The 18,488-nt window shown below is 35.4% G+C and overlaps 1 protein-coding gene across 2 annotated transcripts; it reads right to left on the bottom strand.

The window, feature by feature from the left end:
- Positions 1 to 2,176: 2,176 nt before the first annotated feature.
- Positions 2,177 to 7,783, bottom strand: LOC142623625 (protein SIEVE ELEMENT OCCLUSION B-like). 2 transcript variants are annotated; one of them, XM_075797067.1, is made up of 7 exons: positions 7,475 to 7,783; positions 6,788 to 6,880; positions 6,161 to 6,606; positions 5,330 to 5,424; positions 5,064 to 5,194; positions 3,131 to 3,589; positions 2,177 to 2,845 (listed from the first exon to the last, which is right to left on the bottom strand). In XM_075797067.1, the coding sequence occupies exons 1-7, from the start codon at positions 7,667 to 7,669 to the stop codon at positions 2,249 to 2,251; spliced, it is 2,016 nt and encodes a 671-aa protein (XP_075653182.1). In that variant the 5' UTR covers positions 7,670 to 7,783; the 3' UTR covers positions 2,177 to 2,248. The 2 variants fall into 2 exon arrangements, with proteins under 2 accessions (XP_075653182.1, XP_075653183.1); XM_075797068.1 differs by lacking the exon at positions 6,788 to 6,880.
- Positions 7,784 to 18,488: the final 10,705 nt, after the last annotated feature.

Raw genomic sequence — 18,488 nt, 5'->3', positions numbered from 1 at the left:
TTTTTATCCTACCAGTAACAACTTGTCACTTAAAATTTATTGTGAAAATGTTGTAAAAATAATATTTATCTTATCAATTATACATTTTATGAAAAATTTGCCATATAATTTTTGAGAAATTTCCTCTTCATAATTAGCGACCATTCCTTCATAAGGTCTTCTTCCTCAACCATCTCCAAATCCTTGGCCTCTTTGACTACTTTGACACCATCCTTTGTCATATAAGGCAAGCTAGCTTTGATTGTAAGATTTGGTCCAAAGGCTCTTATTTCTTCTTCTTGTTGAGTCTTTCTTCAAGAGATTGTAGAAATCCCAAAATCTTTGCCAATGTTCAATACTCCAAACTTTTTGACTCCTCAATCGCCCCGATGATATAATCAAACTTCATAAGCTAATGACTGGAGGATTATTTCTACTACACAATCATCAACCAAGTTCTCACATCTTTTTATTTGATTCACAATGAACAAAACCCTTGAAAAATTAAAAGTAATCCAAAACTAATTTAAATTGTCTCATGTGCAAGATTTCGTGCTAATCTCTCAATATTTGAAGGGAAACTTTTTTCACCTTATCAACTCCCTTAAGAGAGTTTTGAAGAATCTCCCATGCTTACTTGGATGAATTTGCAATTTTCTCAACCATTATTTCATCCAAACCTTGATAGATCAATGTAAGGGATTTTTTCCCCAACCATTTTGTTTTGCCAGGCTTACTTTGATTTGAAGCCAAAATGCTTCATAGTATGACTAAACATAACTCTTTAACCCTATCCCTTATGCACATTGGGATATGAGCAATGCCTTCATCCAAATACTCAAGTTATCAAAAATTTTCTTGGTAAGTCGAGGAAATTGGAATGGCACTATCCAAATGGAAATTGCCATTATCACCACAAATCAATTAGCTCTAATGTCAATTAGCGTTGGTATTGAATGACTTGCAATTTTCCTTATTAAAATGTGTTGTGGGCTGTAGGTCAAGCATGATATCTAAGTGAAACTACAACCTGTTTATTAATCTCTACATAATAACAATTGCATGACGTGTCGTTTTAATTAGTAAATTTAACCAAAATCTAGTTTATTATTGAGTTTTATTAACGAGTGTTTTTAGAGTATTTATTAATAGATCATTTTAGAAAGGTTTTAATACTACTTTTATGAGATATATAAAAAATTGTTAAAAAAATTGGTTATTTTTTGTCTTTTCTCATAAAAAGTTTTTAAAAATATCTCTTATAAACCAATAATTTTAGGATATCTATTAACTTCTTCATTTTACTATTATAGCCGTTGTAATTACTTCTAAATAATTATAGACTCTATTATGAGTTAATTAGAATAGAGACTATTAGATATGATCATGCTCATCTAGCAACCTATAAATATCTTGTACTCGCTAATGCCATTTGTGTGGGATGAAAGATGAATACATGCTTTCATTTTTTTTTTCTCATTAATCTTGCTCTCTCTAACCTTGAGATCAGTTTCTCTTTCTATTCCATTTTCTTTCAGACATTCACATGCTCAAACTTCCAAACACTCACACACCACTCCCAATAAAGGAGACACGTTCACAAAGCACTTTTATAGAGCGGAGAGAAAAGAGGAAGAGAACTCTTTCCATTCTTAGTTCTTCCATGTCTCTGAGTTATTTAAAATAATCCAAGGCTAACAAATATTTTTATGGCAAATTGTGATATCAAATATGAACCCATTCCATTCACATCTCATAGCCTTTAGCTTATCCTCTTTTATTGAGTAACATATATAATATTTTACTGTAGCTGAATGTCATAAATTTTTAGACAACACTTTTGATGTAGCATGATTTTTATGATTTGGGTGCTAAAATAGCTTTTGCATAGTTTTACAATCTATATTGTCAATGCTTTAAGAAGCATTATATTTCTTCAAAGTTCCATCTTTGAAACTAAAAAAAGATTATTTATAAAAAGAAAATGCTAGCAAAGTGTCATACTTATAAATGAAGATTCCTTCTTATTGCAATGTCACAATTTGACGTTATACAAAGATGCACCCCACAAATGTGTGCATCAGTCACCAAATGAATCAAGATGTCTTTTATATCGAAGCATTACTCAAACAAACACACACCCTCATACTAGTGGCACTGGTTACTAACCAAGAAAATCTTAAACACTATATTAGCATAAAAAGAAGAGTCTTAAACATAATATTATTATTTAGTAGCAATACAAGCTAGCAGAAAGAGAAGTAGGGATCTAATGCAGTCCATTCATAGCACCGTCAATGTGGCAACACTTGAAACTAATATAGGCCTCCATGATTCGTGGACACTCGGGACATTTCATATGCTCTGGGATCTTTCCAGTAGTAATGGGGATATCCACACGGCAACAACGTCGAGTAGTGTGAAGAAGCTTGTCATGGTACTCCTTGAAGCAAACTTCGAAGCCTATTTGGCGCACGTATTCTTTCCATTTCTCAAACTCCTCTAACACCTTCAAAAATGAGGTCCCGTGTCCACTCACCACCACTCTAGACCCTTTACTAAGCACAGCCCATCCACTCTCATTCTTGTACGAAAGCAACTTTTGGATTTCATGTGTCACAGGGTCGGGTTCACTTTTCCTCTGTGTTTTGGAAAAGAAAAAGCTATCTATACGGTTCCAGAAATGCCCTAAGATACTATGGTCATCCTCACCTTTGTTGCTCTGTCCAACACAAAGCAACTCTATAGAAACCCTTGCATCCTTTATCACTGGATCGTTTGCAAGGGCATTTGCAATTTTAGTGAATTGTTGAATCCACTCCTTGTCCTTGCCACCATAGAAAAAAATGTACTTCTCCTCTTTGATCTGATTGAGCAAAATGTTTTAATCATCAATTTTTTTTCTGCATGAACATCACTAGTTTAATTTTTTGTGAGATTAAATCACATATGTCTACTTTTACTTTATACTCCATCAATTATATTATAATTTTTGTTATTTTAAATGGAAAAAAAATATGCATGGCAAGTTGTGCAAAATATAAAGTGGAACATTTAGAGTAAGATAAAATATTTTTATTCATTTGTGAATGTGTGTGTTAGTGTCTAAGCAATTGAGTTTTAGAACTTGTATTAGTTAAGTTAACTTTACCCAATTATGTAAATTTGGGTTTATGCCAGTCACTATGGATCCCATCCAGTCTCTTCCATTTGATAGAGCTTCTTCAACAGAGCTACTGAAAGGAAATGCCCTCATTCCCCATACCCGAATCATATGGATTGCATTTGGGCATTCCACCTTCCCTTTTGGGTTCATCACCACGATAATAGGCTTGTTCTTGAAGTGCCACTCCTCTCTGATGAACCTGATGCCAGCTATGGGTGAAAAGTACTGCACTACGTACCATGGCATCTTGGACTTGAGCATCTCAAACTTCTTACGCGTGTCATCGTTCCATTGGTCAACAATCGGGATCCATACAATCTTATACTGCTCCTCCTTCCTTATTGCATCATAAATTGGCTTTAAGATCGAAATTTCATCAACAGAGATGTCCACGCCCGAAATGAACAATAGAATATTCTTCTTTTTTAACACTTCAATGCTCACCTGTTTGTCAATACAATTGAGAACATCAGAGAGTCTCTATATTAGCACCAACTTTTTGCTCAAAAAAAATATTAGCACCAACTAATTCATGCCCGATAAACTATTTATTCTTTGATTTTTTTTTTATTGCACGTGATTCAACGAAATTAAATTGCCAGTGGGTTCTAAAGAACTTGGTATTTTGTTATGTTGACACATGGTTTTATCTTTGTAATGATATTATGTTTTCCTTCTTGAAAAAATAAAAGTTATCACTTTAATAGCAGGACTTCAACTTTCGTCCATATTAAAAATCAATGTTTTAGCCTGATGAAAAAAGAAATGGTAATGAAACCGAACGTCATATATTTAAATTTTTATCGTTATTATTACTATTTTTAAAAAAGTCTATATTAGAGCGCTCATAGTAAAATTGTTAAAAATTACAATTTTTAGAATTTTAAAAAGTTTTTTTATCTATTTTAACAATCCACTTTACAATGCATCCAACATTAAAGCATTTAAAATTTTTAACTTTCCATTTAAATATTATTTTTTATTCCTATTTTCCTGCTTTGTTACTTTTATTTTATTTTATTGTTATTACTTTCATCTAAAACATTCTTTCCTGTGGGAAAGACGGTGTGTGGGAGACTAATAAAATAATGTGAACAGCGAATAACTCTCAGTTACAGTGGGTTGCTATCTCCCCACTATAGTAATGAGTTAAAGATTATAGCAATGAAACAAAATAACAAATTTACTATAAGTGTATTTTTGGTGTTTGAGTTGCTAAAATGACTATTTAGTTATTTTAGCAACCTCATTGTGAATACTCTTAGTCAAGTTAAATTATAACTAATGAAAATGTTTAGATTCTTCACACCATTTTTGCCGGTATAAATGACAAAGGTGCTTTATTCTCTTTCCAAGCCCCTTTTCTTTTCTTTCTCACTTTTAGAAAATGCTTTTACCTTGGATCCTATTCCACAATTATTTCTTGACAAAAGGTGAAGTTATTTGAACCTTGGTTGCAATATTGCATGTGTGGTATTCTCTCCATATATAAAATATTTGGTGTTTTATCACGCGTGACATTGTTTTAGAACATGGCATCCGGAAGATATCATCTTACAGACAATTTTTTCCTGAGAATCTTAAAGACAATTATGAATGGCAAACATATAGTGCTTTTTTTTTTAAGTTTATAAAGCAAATATATATAGCGATACAATTATTATAACCTTTTTTAATTCCATTTCCATACGCTTTGGATAAACATAACCTGTTTGCTGTTTGTACGTGTTTTAGTTAGCTCAATTTATGATTGAACAAAAAATTTAGGTTTAATTCTCATTTATTTTAAAAGTCAATTGGTGTTTTTAGTCTTAAGATAAAAGAAGAGAGTAGCTAGCAGTACAATTGAACTTGTGGTTGTGATAAGTGTTAACAGTCATGGTAACAAACTATATAACGACGGGTTAAAAGAGCGCACCGTTTTTTGAGTAGAACCATCAATGAGCAGCTGCAGATTATTCTTGGCATAAATAAGCGCCTTGAAAACCTCCATAATCTCATTAGGGGTTTGTAAGAGTTTCTTGATCTTTCGATGAGCCTCCAGATCCTCTGTGTAAACAAGGATTTTTCATGAGCAGTGTGGTCCATTTTGAAGACATTGCATTGCATTTTGCAACATAGATAGGCAAGATAGCTTTCAGCATCTATGCATTCTTAAGAACGAAACCGCTTAGTGGCCTTTACCTATTTGTTGTTTGCAAAGTTGAATCTGCTTCTTTAATATGCTGAGGACAATGTTGAGCTTCTGAGCAAAGTGGGATAGTTCCTGCACCTGCTCCCTGAAAAGTGGGCAACCATTTGCGTTAATTTTTTTATGGAAAAATTACAATTTATTTTATGTGGTTTGCTTCAATATATTATAACTCAATTTAGTTCTCAAAATTTTAATTTTCATAATTTACCCCTTAAAATTTTGATTAAAATGAAATTATTAAGCTTTTGTCCAAATTAACAGATTATGGGGGACAAATTTCAATTACAACCTATTTTATTTCTTGTAGTTTAACTCTATTACAATCTAGTCACACAAATAATTTAATTCCTAAATTTTGAAGTCCTAAAGTTTCTATTAGAATAAAATTATTAAAGGATTTTTGAAGGGGATTCTGACGATTTCATTTTGGTCACGGACACCAATATACACCATGAGCTGTATGGTAATTTAGCCCAATTTAATAAAAAAAATGTATAAATCAATATTTATTTTAATGGTAAATGATAATATCTTTTTAGAACTATCAACAATGACTAGATTTCTTTCTATTAAGTACCCACTTATATTATAACAACAACAATACCATTTTCACAACTTATATTGAAAAATCTTTCACAAGATTTAATTTTCACTCAATTGTAATACTAAATACCTATTTCACATCAGAAAACGTGGAGATGAAACTTCATGAAAGGTTTTTGACTAAAGTTTGTGAAAACAAGATTGCTCTTATAGTAATTAATAAGACTTAAAACACGTATAGGATCGGGAAGTACTTCAATGATTTGATCAAAACTTACTCTTCGTTAGTGAGTCCACACATCTTAGTTGAGCAAGCTACAACCGTTATGATAGCCCAATAGACATCCACTGGAATACGGTCCATGGCAATTAACAATGCAGGTACATCCCTTGTATCATAGATAGATAGCTTCTCCAACTCAAAGATGCACTCTATCACTTCCAATGTGGCCTTGATCAGGTTGTTAAGTTCAACCAACGCTCTTCGATGTTTTTGAAGGCCTGGGCGCCTTAAGATAACAGGTACTCGCTTTAAGATCCCTATTGATTTGGCGAGTTGGTCTGATGGGTGAAGTTGGGCAAGTAGCCAGAAATCCCCATATTCCAAAGCAAAAGCAGCAAGTGTGAGCACTGCCTTTGCATCCCACGAATAGCTTGACAGTTTGTTAAGTATTGACATTGTTGTTTTGTGCGCAATTTCCTCACCAGGAGTCTTGCATTGCATCTGACATTACAAATCTTTTGTTATGAAAAATTCTAATCTAATAATTTAAAATGACGCTTAGTGGTATAATAATTGATAAATTAAGAAATAATGAGTTTAATCACATAAGCATTATTTAAACACTTTTAATTATAAATATTAATTTAATTATTTTGAAATAAAATTATATCATTCTGATTACCTCGCTGGAAATTTTCTTCAGTGTACACAATGGTGGATTAAAGTTGGCCTTAGGGGTCTTGTCTTCCAAGCTCTCCAAGTGTACTTGGGTACCCTACAGTGAGTGTAAATAATTGTCTTGAGAAGAATAAAGAGGAAAATTATTTTTGTGAGTAATGTTAGTTGAGTTGGCATTTTTGTTGGTTCTTGTATGGTCACATCACTTCATTTGTTTATCATTAACCATTTACAATAATTAAGAAATATTTTATGAAGATTGTTGTAATTAACTCTAAAATTTTAATATTTGTCTAGCCTCACTAATCTAGAACACACCCAAATGCATCAACTTTGATTCTCATACCTATATGCTCATACCAACAAAATGGACTTGCATTACATATCCCTCATTTAACAAAAATGAAAAGCAACCTAGTGTGCTAATTCCACTTCGTTAAGGCTGAAGAGGTTTTTCAATTTCTTTGGTAAAAGTAATGGCTACCCTACCTCACTATAGTGTATTCCAAACTATGGACTGCTTCAGTCCAAGTTAAAATTCCGACTTAAGAAAAAGAAAATAAACAAGAGAGAGAGAGAGAGATCAGTCCAAGTTAAAATTCCGACTTAAGAGAAAGAAAATAAACAAGAGAGAGAGAGAGAGAGAGAGAGCGAGCATCTTATTCTAATATAAAGAATTATGGTAGTGTACCAGTGCAACATGGTCAACAATCAGTGTGGCACGCTTAAGGATGTTTTCGATGAGAACGAAAAGAGACTCAACATCAAACTTTTCGTCACCATGAACATGGGTTGCATAAATGTGGTTCATGATGTCGTGGTCGGACATGGTTAACACGCTCAGCTCACTTTGTTGTACTGAACTTGGCACCAACTTGCTGCCCATAATGGATTACTAATTGGGTAACACAAGACAAAAAAAAAGACAGGTTAGAAAATCACAAGGTTTGGGGCAGAAGAGTGAAGGTTTGCTTGAGTTCTAGTTGCGAAAAAAACGAGCTTTTTATAGCCATCCAACACCGAATACTGCCTATAGGTCACAAGGAAAATCTAGTACTATATTATCTTCTTTACGAAATAAGTCCCCAGAATCCACGTCAGCGAGATATTAACATTAAGCCTAATGCACAGGTACACTACCACAATTAATTAATTTTTTTTTTTGTGATGATCTACCACAATTAATTGTTCTCTTTCCCGCCAATCGAGAGTGGTCCATGTTGTTCACTTTATCCACATGAAATGTATGCAGAACAGGAAGTAGTGTGTGAATTATTGAAAAAATGGTCACTAGTTTGGGCCCGATCATTCATTTCTGTCTGTTGTTTTGGAGTTCCTGCCATTTGATTCAATAATTGATGCCAATGGGAGAAGGGGTCTAATCAATAAATAAGGAAAGGGTAAAGATTTTTCGGATTTGTGGTGGAGTTGGATATATACTTGGATGCCATGATAGTTGTAAACCTAGCTAGCTGAAACAATCTGGGAATGAAACTTTTCAATCTCACCCTTTGAGTGTCTTGATACTTGATTGCAGCTACCTTCTCAACAAATTCCACTCTCTTGAAGTCAAGCAAAGAAAGAGGAAAGGAAATTTTGGTGCAGACTTTCTGGCAAAGGGGGTGTGAGATAAATGAAGCTTTAATACTTTATTGAGATCCCATACATGTATCTTAAGCCCAATGCTTCGGGATTTTTCTACCCTACCTATGCTGTACTTAAACTTCTTTTGTTATTAATTTCTAAAAATAAATAAATAAAAAATTCTATAGAGAGTAAAAATGTTGCCTAGAAATCATAGGATAAAAAAAAAGACTAGCACTATAGCTGCGTCAAATTTTATTAACAAGAAACTTATAATTAATTAATTAATTTTTTTTTAGAAAACAATAATGAACTTTTCATTATTCAAGCATTAAGCCTCTGTCAAGAAATACAAATTGCAATGCGTTGCTTTGAATATCCTCCATCCACACTTGTGGTTCATACAAGTTTTTTGCTAATTTTGCGAGCTTACTACTTTATTTCCTTTGCGCCGTGTGTGTGAGTAAGATGCTTGTCTTAGCTTAGCTGATAGTGCTCGGGCTTCCTCTATTATGTGACCAAATGGTGTCAAACAAGGCTGGTTTGCTTTAAGGTGGTTGATAATAACCTCTGAATCACCTTCAAATACCACATCCTGGAGTCCAATTTCGAGTGCGAAGAAGATGGCCCTTCTGCATGCCAGAGCTTCTAGGTTTGCAATCGTTGGTGGTAGTCTGATGCGTTCCAAAAGGGAGGCGATAACCATGCCATCTGAGTCACGAGCTAACACTCCCAATCCTGCCGACTCCTTGTCTATGAAAGTCGCTTCATCAAAATTTATTTTGTAGACTGAAGGTGGGGGTGGCAACCATTAAGCTGGGTGGGATACCATGCCTTGTTGTAGTGGTTCTTCTTGCACCAAGCGAAACTCTTGCAATTGCTCAATAGCATCATTGTAAATTTTCTCCGTTGGCAAGGAAGTGGACCCGGCCCTTTTTGCATTCCAGTTAAACCAGATATGTTTCACTATTTGGCATCCCCATAAGGCGTGTATACTATCTTCAACGTCCTCACCACATCGATCACAGGTTGGACTTTGAATTATTTTTCGCAATTGCAAGTTCTTTTTTTTTGGGAGTGCATCAGTTGCTGCCCTCCAGATGAAGTGACGGATTTTGTTTGGTACGTTCATAAACCAAATCTCATTCCAGAACTACTTGTGAGCCGCTGGATTGGACGTGCTAGGAATTGAGACTTCTGCCTTTCTTGTCAGGACTCGGTATGCCGATTTGGTAATGTAATGGCCTGATTGTGTTTCTGCACATATCAGTCTGTCTTCCGTGGCATTTAAGCTTAGAGGGAGCCTTATGATTGACTCTTCTTCATGTGGAAGGAATTCATCGTGGATCAGTTCTTCAAGCGAGCACCTGTTCTCCTCATCGATAAGGGCGCAAACCCGACTGTTGTTGGGAAGATTTTTTTGGGGTGAAATTACACGGCTAGAATGCAAGTTAGGCAGCCAACTTTCTCCACTAATCTGAATTGATTTCCCATCCCCGATCCTCCATTTTGATCCCAATCGAACCACATTTCGTGCTTGTAGAATACTTTGCCAAGCGTATGATCCTTTCTCCTTCACCCCCTCTTCCAATATCGTGCAATTGGGAAAATATCTCATTTTGAAGACCTTGAAAAAAGTGAGTCTTTTCTGTGGAGCGGCCGCCATACTTGTTTTCCCAACATGGCTAAATTAAAATTCTCAATATCCTTGAAACCCAAACCTCCTTGACACTTTGGCTTGCATAATTTTCCATTACACCCAATGTACCTTGCGTGCTTCCCCCTTATAACCCCACCAGAATTTCCGAATTAGGGACTCAATATCCTCGCATAGACTTTTTAGGAGTTTGAAACATCTCATGGTATAAGTGGGCATGGCTTAGAGTACCGCTTTTATCAAGACTTCTCTTCCACCTTGTGACAATAATCTCTCTTTCCAACCTAGCATTTTGTGCCAAATCCTTTCTCTAATATAACTGAATCTTTGTTTTTTTCCCCTTCCCACAAAAGAGGCTAAACCAATATATTTTTCATAGTTGGTTGTGGCTACCACTCCTAGCAAATTTTTTATCTCCTCTTGCATGCACGTCTCAGTATTGGGGCTGAAGAAGAGTTGAGTTTTGCCTTGGTTTATTTGTTGCCCAGATGCTTCTTCATATTGCTTTAAAATCTCCAAGATGTGGGTACACTCCTGTGAAGTTGCCCGACAAAACAGCAAGTTGTCATCGGCAAAGAACAAATGTGAAATTGTTGGGGTTGCACTACAAAGAGAGACTCCTTTGATTGCACCCAAAATTACAGCTTGTTGTATAAGTGAATGTAGCCCCTTTGCACATAAGAGAAAAAAAATAAGGTGATAACGGATCCCCTTGGCGAAAACTCCTTTTGGGAGTGAAGTTGCCACGGGGTTCACAATTAACCAATACAGAGAATGAGATAGTTTGAATGCAAGAATGAATAAGAGAGATCCATCTATTGTCAAATCCCATTTTTTCCATTACTTTTTCAAGAAATACCCACTTTACTCTATTATATGCTTTACTCATATCCAGCTTAATGGCCATGTACCCTATTTTTCCCCCTTTTTTTGTTTTTGTTTTGAGGTGATGGAGGGTTTCATAGGCTACAAGGATGTTGTTTGAGATTAGTCTATCTGACATCAATGCACTTTGTGATTCTAACACCAACTTTGGGAGGATTTTCTTTAGACGATTGACTATTGTTTTAGACACGATTTTGTACAAGACATTGTAAAGACTTATAGGTCAGAAATCAGTTGCTTTTTCTGGTGATTTTCTTTTTGGTGTAAGTGCTATGTAAGTGTGATTTAAACTAGCTGGCATGTTACCCGAATTTAGGATAGCCAAAGAAGCATCAATGACATCTTGACCAATAAATTTCCAACAAGATTTGAAAAAAATGGGAGACATACCATCCGGGCTCGGGGCTATTAGAGGCTTCATCTGTTTTAGAGCAAATTCAACCTCATCTGCTATGTAAATTGTAATCTCTTGTTAGATCAGGGTTCATAGTTGGGCTAACCTTTTTGTCAATCCCTTCCAAAATCTGGTCAAAATTTGTAGGCAAGATGGATGTGAATTTTTGCTTGATGCACTCCACCAATCTGTCTCCAATTTGTTTGTCATCCATCACCATTGATCCATCTTCCAAAAGCAACTTGGAAATAAAATTCCTTTTGTTACGTTTTGTTGCTCGGCTATGGAAGTAACTCGTGTTCATGTCTCCACTCTTCAACCATTCCGCCCTGGATCTCTAGTGCCATAAGCATTCTTCTTTCACCATGAGTTCATACACCTCCCTTCTTAGGACCCAAATCTGTTCATGGTTTGCGCCAGCCATTGACATGGACTCGGCTTTGGCTAGTTATTTCTTCTTTTGGTTTAGCATGTGCCGTATATTACCAAAACTCAATCTACTCCATTTTTGCAAAATTGACCTGCATGCCTCTACCTTGCCAATTAACCTCCCAACCGGCTCCCCAAAATTATGGCCATTCCATGCTCTTTTGATAATCCCCTCACATGCTTCATCTTCTAGCCAAACAGCTTAGAAACGAAAAGGCCTGGATTTTTTTATAGAATCTAACATTCTCATCGTCAGAACATAACCACAAAGGACAATGGTCAGATAAAGTACCTTGAATGTGATGAATGCGGACCGTTGGGAATAATTGTATCCATGCTAGAGTTGCCACCCCTCTATCCAATCGGATCTTAGTTACTTCCCCATCAAATTGGTTGTTACACCAAGTGAAAGGTGCACCAACAAATCCCAAATCCCGAAATCCACAAAAATCTAATGCTTCTCTGAATTCCCTTATCTGTCTTTCTAGTCTACTGGGCCCCCCCTTTTTCTCATCAGCTTTTGTAATTTTGTTAAAATCCCCCACGCACATCCATGGTAAATCCATTTTTAGACTTAGATGTTTTAGTAGTGCCCAAGAGTGTTCCCAATTGGCTGTTGTTGGATTTTCGTAAAAACTCGTCACCCGCTAACCGTCATCCAGTCCTGGGTTTACTACTGCATCTATAAAGGTTGGAGTTGAATCCAAGACTTTAAAATTGATTCCATCCTTCTAATAAAGGGCCAATCTGCCCCCTGTGTTAACTCGTGGCTCTATGAAAACATTCTCTAGGTGGAGGTTTGAGCAAAGTGTTTTGAGCTTGTGATCCTTTGCTCTTGTTTCCATGAGAAAGAGAATGGTGGGCGTATGTTCTTTCACCAATTCTGTGAGTTCATGAACTGCCACTAGTTGCCCCAATCCACAGCAGTTCCAGCTGAGGCAATTCATTGGCCTTGGCGGGGTTGTTGGACAGCCTTCGCCGTTTCGAGTTGTTCATCATTGCTGCCTTGGGTAGTTTGTTGACGTTTGCTAGGAAAATCTGGTTCAAAACTTGATTCTAGGACTCCACGTTTTCTGCCTAGAAGATGCTCTGAAACTGGGGCTGAATTGGTTGTTGCTTGACGTGTTTTTAGTGTCCAGGTTGGGAGGACTCGAAGTGTACCTGATGATGGATTGGAAACCCTAGCCGTCTTGTAGGAGTCGTATGATTTACTTATTTTGTCATGGCAAGCATCTGTTTTGGTGGCACATGACTTTTGTTTTCCTAAAAAAAGGTTTGTTGCCTTACAGTTGTCTCGTGTTTTCAAGTCCCAATTATTCCCCTTTAATTGCTTATTGAATCCCTCATTATTCGATGGAGCAACTGATTAGGTATTGATGAAGGTTGAATGCAATTCAAGGTCTTGCTGAGGTGGATCCATCAACGGCTCGGAATTCATATCCGTCTCAAAGGTAGAATTAACTCCACAATTATTGTTTCGCCCCGTTTGGGATTGCAATTCAACTTCACAGTTAACGTTGTTTTGTACGTTACCCTTCAGCTCGTTGGTGAACGGTGGGCTGGCTCTATGACTGTTGGTTGCACTCAGACCACCAGTTTGTTCCTTTTCCTTGAGTATCGTCGGTAGCTGATCCAAGTTTACATTCACCTCGGCCTCCATAGGTGTATGTGCAATGGTAGTTTCAGATTTTTTCCGTGAGGTGTAGTATCCCGGCACTGTCATTCCCATCTTTCTTGTTGGTGTGAAAACTGGAGCTTGTAATCCTAGATCGAACTGTTTGTCCTCTGGCTTTAGAATTCCTTCACTGTTAATCCATGTCTCGTAATCCTTGTCATCGTGGGTTGGGCGACCACACCAATAGCATACATTTGGAAGGCGCTTATACTTGAAACTTATCCAAACTTGCTTTCTATTCTCTAGAGTAATAAGTCTGCCTCGAAATAAAGGTAAAGATAAATCTACACTCACCAGTAATCGAAGAAAGTTCCCTCCATCAATTTCCTTGAAATCTTTGGAAATGGACACTTGCCCAATCACTCCATTGATCTTCAAAGCCGCTTCCTTTGTCATGTACCGTGGTGGGATGCCATGTAATTGGACCCAAAAGCTTGCCCTTCCAACTTTAATCTCGCCTATCGATGTTTCTTTGTCATATTTCTGCATCGCAGCCAAATGCTTATCAAAACTCCATGGTTCACTTGCTATGATTCTATCAACCTCATTCTTGTTGTTGAAAGTGAATAAGACCATGTGGTCTCCATAGTTTTGCATTTTGAAACCATTGCGAGCCCTCCATATCAGATTGAAAGTACGAGCAATGACATCAATGCTTAGATTTCTCTTTGTGAAGAATTTTGCGATGATGGAAAATTCCTCTAGACTGTCGGTAGATGTTAGGCTACATCTTGGAACCTCCCTGTCAGTTAGGGTCAAGTGGCTCCAAATCTATGTGATATCTTCCATTACCCTCCAACATTGTACTGCACCAAAACCTTTTCACTATTTCCCTAAACCCTGGGAAAAACCCCACTATCCTTGGAATAAACTTGTTACTTCAAGGATACACAAGACAACACCTTCAAAAAGAGAAGGGACAAACCAATTCTATCGTGCCAAGGATAGTTTAGAATCAACTTCTGTGGCTATAGAGAAACCCCCATAAACAAACAAAACTTAATTCCAAAATTTTAGAGTTGGTTATGAATTCTTTATATAATTAAATTAATATGTCAACTTTAAAACATAAAACATAACATAATTTAGAAATTTATTTATTATATTATTTATTGATAAGGGTAAAACCAATATGACGGTATGGCTGGTATGATTACAATAAGGTAACGGGTAATATGACTTAAAGAGGACGGATGGGTGGTAGACGGACAGGAAGAATTCATGCGTCGCTCTCCAGGCTGCCTCAAAGCACGCTATGCGATTAGGGCTGACGTGGCCCTGAGTGTGATTCACGCAAACATAAATACGAAGAATTCTTGCACTACACGTTAGCCTTAATCAAAGGAATTTCATAAGGAAAGGAATTCTTTGAGGTATGAGAATGGAAAGAGTTTTAATCATAAAAGGAAAGAGCTTGATAGTCAAGGGATGGAAATCGACTCTTCACCCCTATAAATACATCCAAAACCCCCATGACTAAAGGTACGCACATCTGACTCAACTCTATTACTTTAGGGTTGAAAAGAAATTCTAACTTGATCTTCGGAGGGTTTTTGGCTGGTACCACACCGGTGCTCTCTTTTAGGTCTCTTTGTTTTCTGTTTGCAGGTTTGATTCGAGTTGGAGAGTGCTCGCAACTTATTGGTGATATTTTCGACATCATCATTTATATTGCACCAATTACATTCATTATCACTAAATTTACAAAGCACTTAAAATAAAATTGATAATAATTTTAGCATTTTTCTTTAAAAATTATCATCAAGAAAAATGTGGCTTAGAGACATTGCCCCACAATACTAGCCTTAACAAGAAAGTCAAGAATTTAAGTATAGGAGATTATGACTCCCCAAAGATTTGATTTGATTTGATTGGATATTAATTGACTTTTTGTTATGTGGATGGGTGTTGAGTCTCACATTAAGTATATTAGGTTGATTTAGGCTTTATCAACAATTGTTCATATAATTTAATCATGACTTATAAAAGTAGAATTAAGGGTAGATTTAGATGAAAGTCATATTACATTACTAGCACATTTCCATTATAGAAAGGCCCATATTTTATGATAATAATTAAAAAAAAAATGATTTTGTGCAATTTTTCTCATGAATGATATTAGAGATAATACAAATTTTACTTCATAAAACTTATAAACTAATGTATTACCAATCACCAAAAAAAAAGTAATTAAAAAATCTATCAATTACATTGTTGAAGTTTACCAATCATATTCTAATTCACAAAAAAAATTAAACCAAATATCCATCAATGGAATATGATGGAGGGACCAAAAAGTTTAGTTTAGAACATTGGGAATTGTAATTGGTCACTTTAAACTTTAGATACTAAATCTGCTTATAGGTTAAAAGTTCATTAATCAACAATAATGAAAAATATCTTCCATTCTATTGAGCATGTTGAGTATGATTTTTTTTTCATTATAAACTTGCATTTTTCAATTGTTCCGAATACTAAAAATACTAAAAGCATGATATGAAAATGTTTATTCTTCAGTGTCTCCTATTTTTAGGGTTGCAAATGAGCTAAGTCAAATAATGTATATTGCAAGTTCATGATTGTTTATTTAAATTTATTTCAAACATGAGCCAAACCTGAGCTTATTATCAAATTAGATTGTATGTTCAAATTTGGCATATTTTCTTGTCGAACAAGCTTTAGCTTGTTCATGAGGTATCTGATTAACTTATTATTATTTTTATATATAATACACGATGATCACTACAACTAAATATTTTTACTCCTTTCACAAATCTATGATAATAATTTATATCAAAATTAAAATTGAAATTGTGTTATTTTATTTAATTAAATAAAATGATTTTTTTTAACTTATAAAAATTAGATTCACAAACATTGTATAGTTGAAAATTATGTATAATTGCACTACAAATGGACTATCTATATTGTCAATAAATTATTAAGTAATTGATATTTTTAATGAATTTATTTACAAATTTACATAATCTAATCTCAAGTGTTTGTAAATATAAACATATAATACTCAATAGTTGAGTTTGAGCAAGCTTAAACTTAATTAATTTATTAAATAAATTAACATAAACATATATTCTACATTAGAAATGTTAGAACTATAAATTATTTTACAACATTTTTTACAAACTGTTAATGTAGTGAGTAATTATTTGTAAGTGATGTTAGTGATGGGTCAAGATGACCATAACAATAGTTTATAAAAATGTTATAAAATAATTTGTAACTATAATATTACTTTTTCTCATTATTATGAGATCCTAGAATTTTGTCATTTTCACTATGTTTGGAGGGGAAAGAAGAGAAAAGAAGGGACTAAATGTAATTTCCTCTATTAGGTTGCTAAATAAAGAGAAAAGAAATGCATAGAAACAAGTTCCTTTGGACCCATTTTTTGCAATTTGTCCAAAATGGGTGGAAATTGAAGAGAAACAGTATTTCTTTTCCTTTTATCTTCCCTTCTTTTGCTTTACGGTATGTTTGGTTGTGGTTGTGGTTGAGGTTGAGGGAAGGGAAGAGAAAGGAAAAAAAGAAACGACGAGAATGAGAAAAGAAAATATTTTTCTTCGAGGTGTTTGGATATAGAAGGAAAGGAAGTAAGAAATGATAAAGATTGTTGTTTGGTTTACAAAAAGAGAGGAAAGGAAAATGTGTATTTTTAAGTTCATGTCCCTTGAAAAATTAAATAGTAACATAACTTGTGAGGGACATTTTAGTAATTTTATGATATAAAAAGAAAAAATCATGCCATATACTTCTCCCTTTCCCCCTTTTTCCACCAATGGGCTGATAGCAAAATTGGGAATGACAATGGGTCAGGTTCAGGTCGAGTTTCTTTATACCCGAACTCAACCCGCGAGCCTGTATCCATTACCCGGACCCAACCCAGTTAATAAATGGATTTTTTTCACAGATCCAAACCCGCCTCGTCGGGCCCCAGGGGTCCCGTCCACTTTAGGGCCCAATCCTAAGTCCTCAAGGCCTAAACCGTGGCTCACTTTTTTTAAAATAAAAATTCCATAATTAATTTAATAAATCTCAGATTTCTACACTAATTTAATTTAAAATAATTATTTTAGATTTCTACAATAATTTTAGATTTCAAATTTCACATAAATCTACAATAATTTACTTTTAGATTTCTCATTTTTCCTTTCAAAATCACAAACCTAAATACAGAAATCACAAACCCAAATACAGAAATCACAAGAAATAATACATAAAAATCACAAACCCATACATAAATCCTATATACATAACCCAAATACATTAAAAAAAAAAAAATCCTTCCTTACAACAAGATTTGCCACAAGTTCAAATATATACAAAATAAATCCCCCAAATCCGAATCCGTGACCATTACATCAAGTTCAAAAATCTACAAAATAAATCTCACAAATGAATATACACAATAATACCCCTTTCAGGCACAAGTAACGAACCTAAAAAAAAAAAGAAAAAAGAGATATTGGCGGTGGTAGATCTTGGTGGAGGTGGCAGATCTTGGTTGAGCTACACTTGGAGAAGACAGATCGGGGCTCAGAGAAGACAAAGAAAGAGAGAAACAAACCTGTGACAATCTAGAGACCGGTGGTGACAAAACTTGAGGTCAGCGGTAAGATCGTGTGATGGCAACGGCGACAGAGGTCAGAGCTTGAGGTTGAGTGCGTGAGTGAGAGAAGGAGAAGAAGGTGAGCCCGTAAGTGAGAGAGGGAGAGGAAAGTGAGGCTGTGAGGGCTGAGTGTGGAATATGAGAGGAAGTAGTCAGGTAGGGTTTTTATATATATATAAGGAGTTTTGGATAATTTATAGTAAAACAGGCCAGGTTCGGATTTGGGTCTAGGTTGGGTATGAAAAAAACCCGGACCCGACTTGGACCCGCTTCAGGTTTTTTTTTGAAGACCCATACCCGACCCTATAATTTATCGGGCTGAGTAAAATCTAGCCCATTAGGGTCGGGCTGGACTGGGTATCCTCAGGTCGGACTTTTATTGTCATCCCTAAGCAAAATGCTGGGTTCCACCAAAAAAATTTCACTCCAAATCAGCCCCTCTCATCTTCCCTCT

This window comes from Castanea sativa, chromosome 2, assembly GCF_040712315.1.
Source record: "Castanea sativa cultivar Marrone di Chiusa Pesio chromosome 2, ASM4071231v1".
In the NCBI taxonomy this organism is placed as follows: Eukaryota; Viridiplantae; Streptophyta; class Magnoliopsida; order Fagales; family Fagaceae; genus Castanea; species Castanea sativa.
Note: the sequence above shows the minus strand (reverse complement) of the source record. Positions and strands in the feature narration are given on the sequence as shown.

Coding starts and splice junctions, on each gene's coding strand:
- LOC142623625 (XM_075797067.1), bottom strand. CDS start 7,669: ATGGGCAGCAAGTTGGTGCCAAGTTCAGTACAACAAAGTGAGCTGAGC. Junction 5,425..6,160: donor TGTGGACTCACTAACGAAGA/GTAAGTTTTGAT, acceptor CCCACTTTTCAG/GGAGCAGGTGCAGGAACTAT. Junction 5,195..5,329: donor ACTTTGCAAACAACAAATAG/GTAAAGGCCACT, acceptor TTGTTTACACAG/AGGATCTGGAGGCTCATCGA.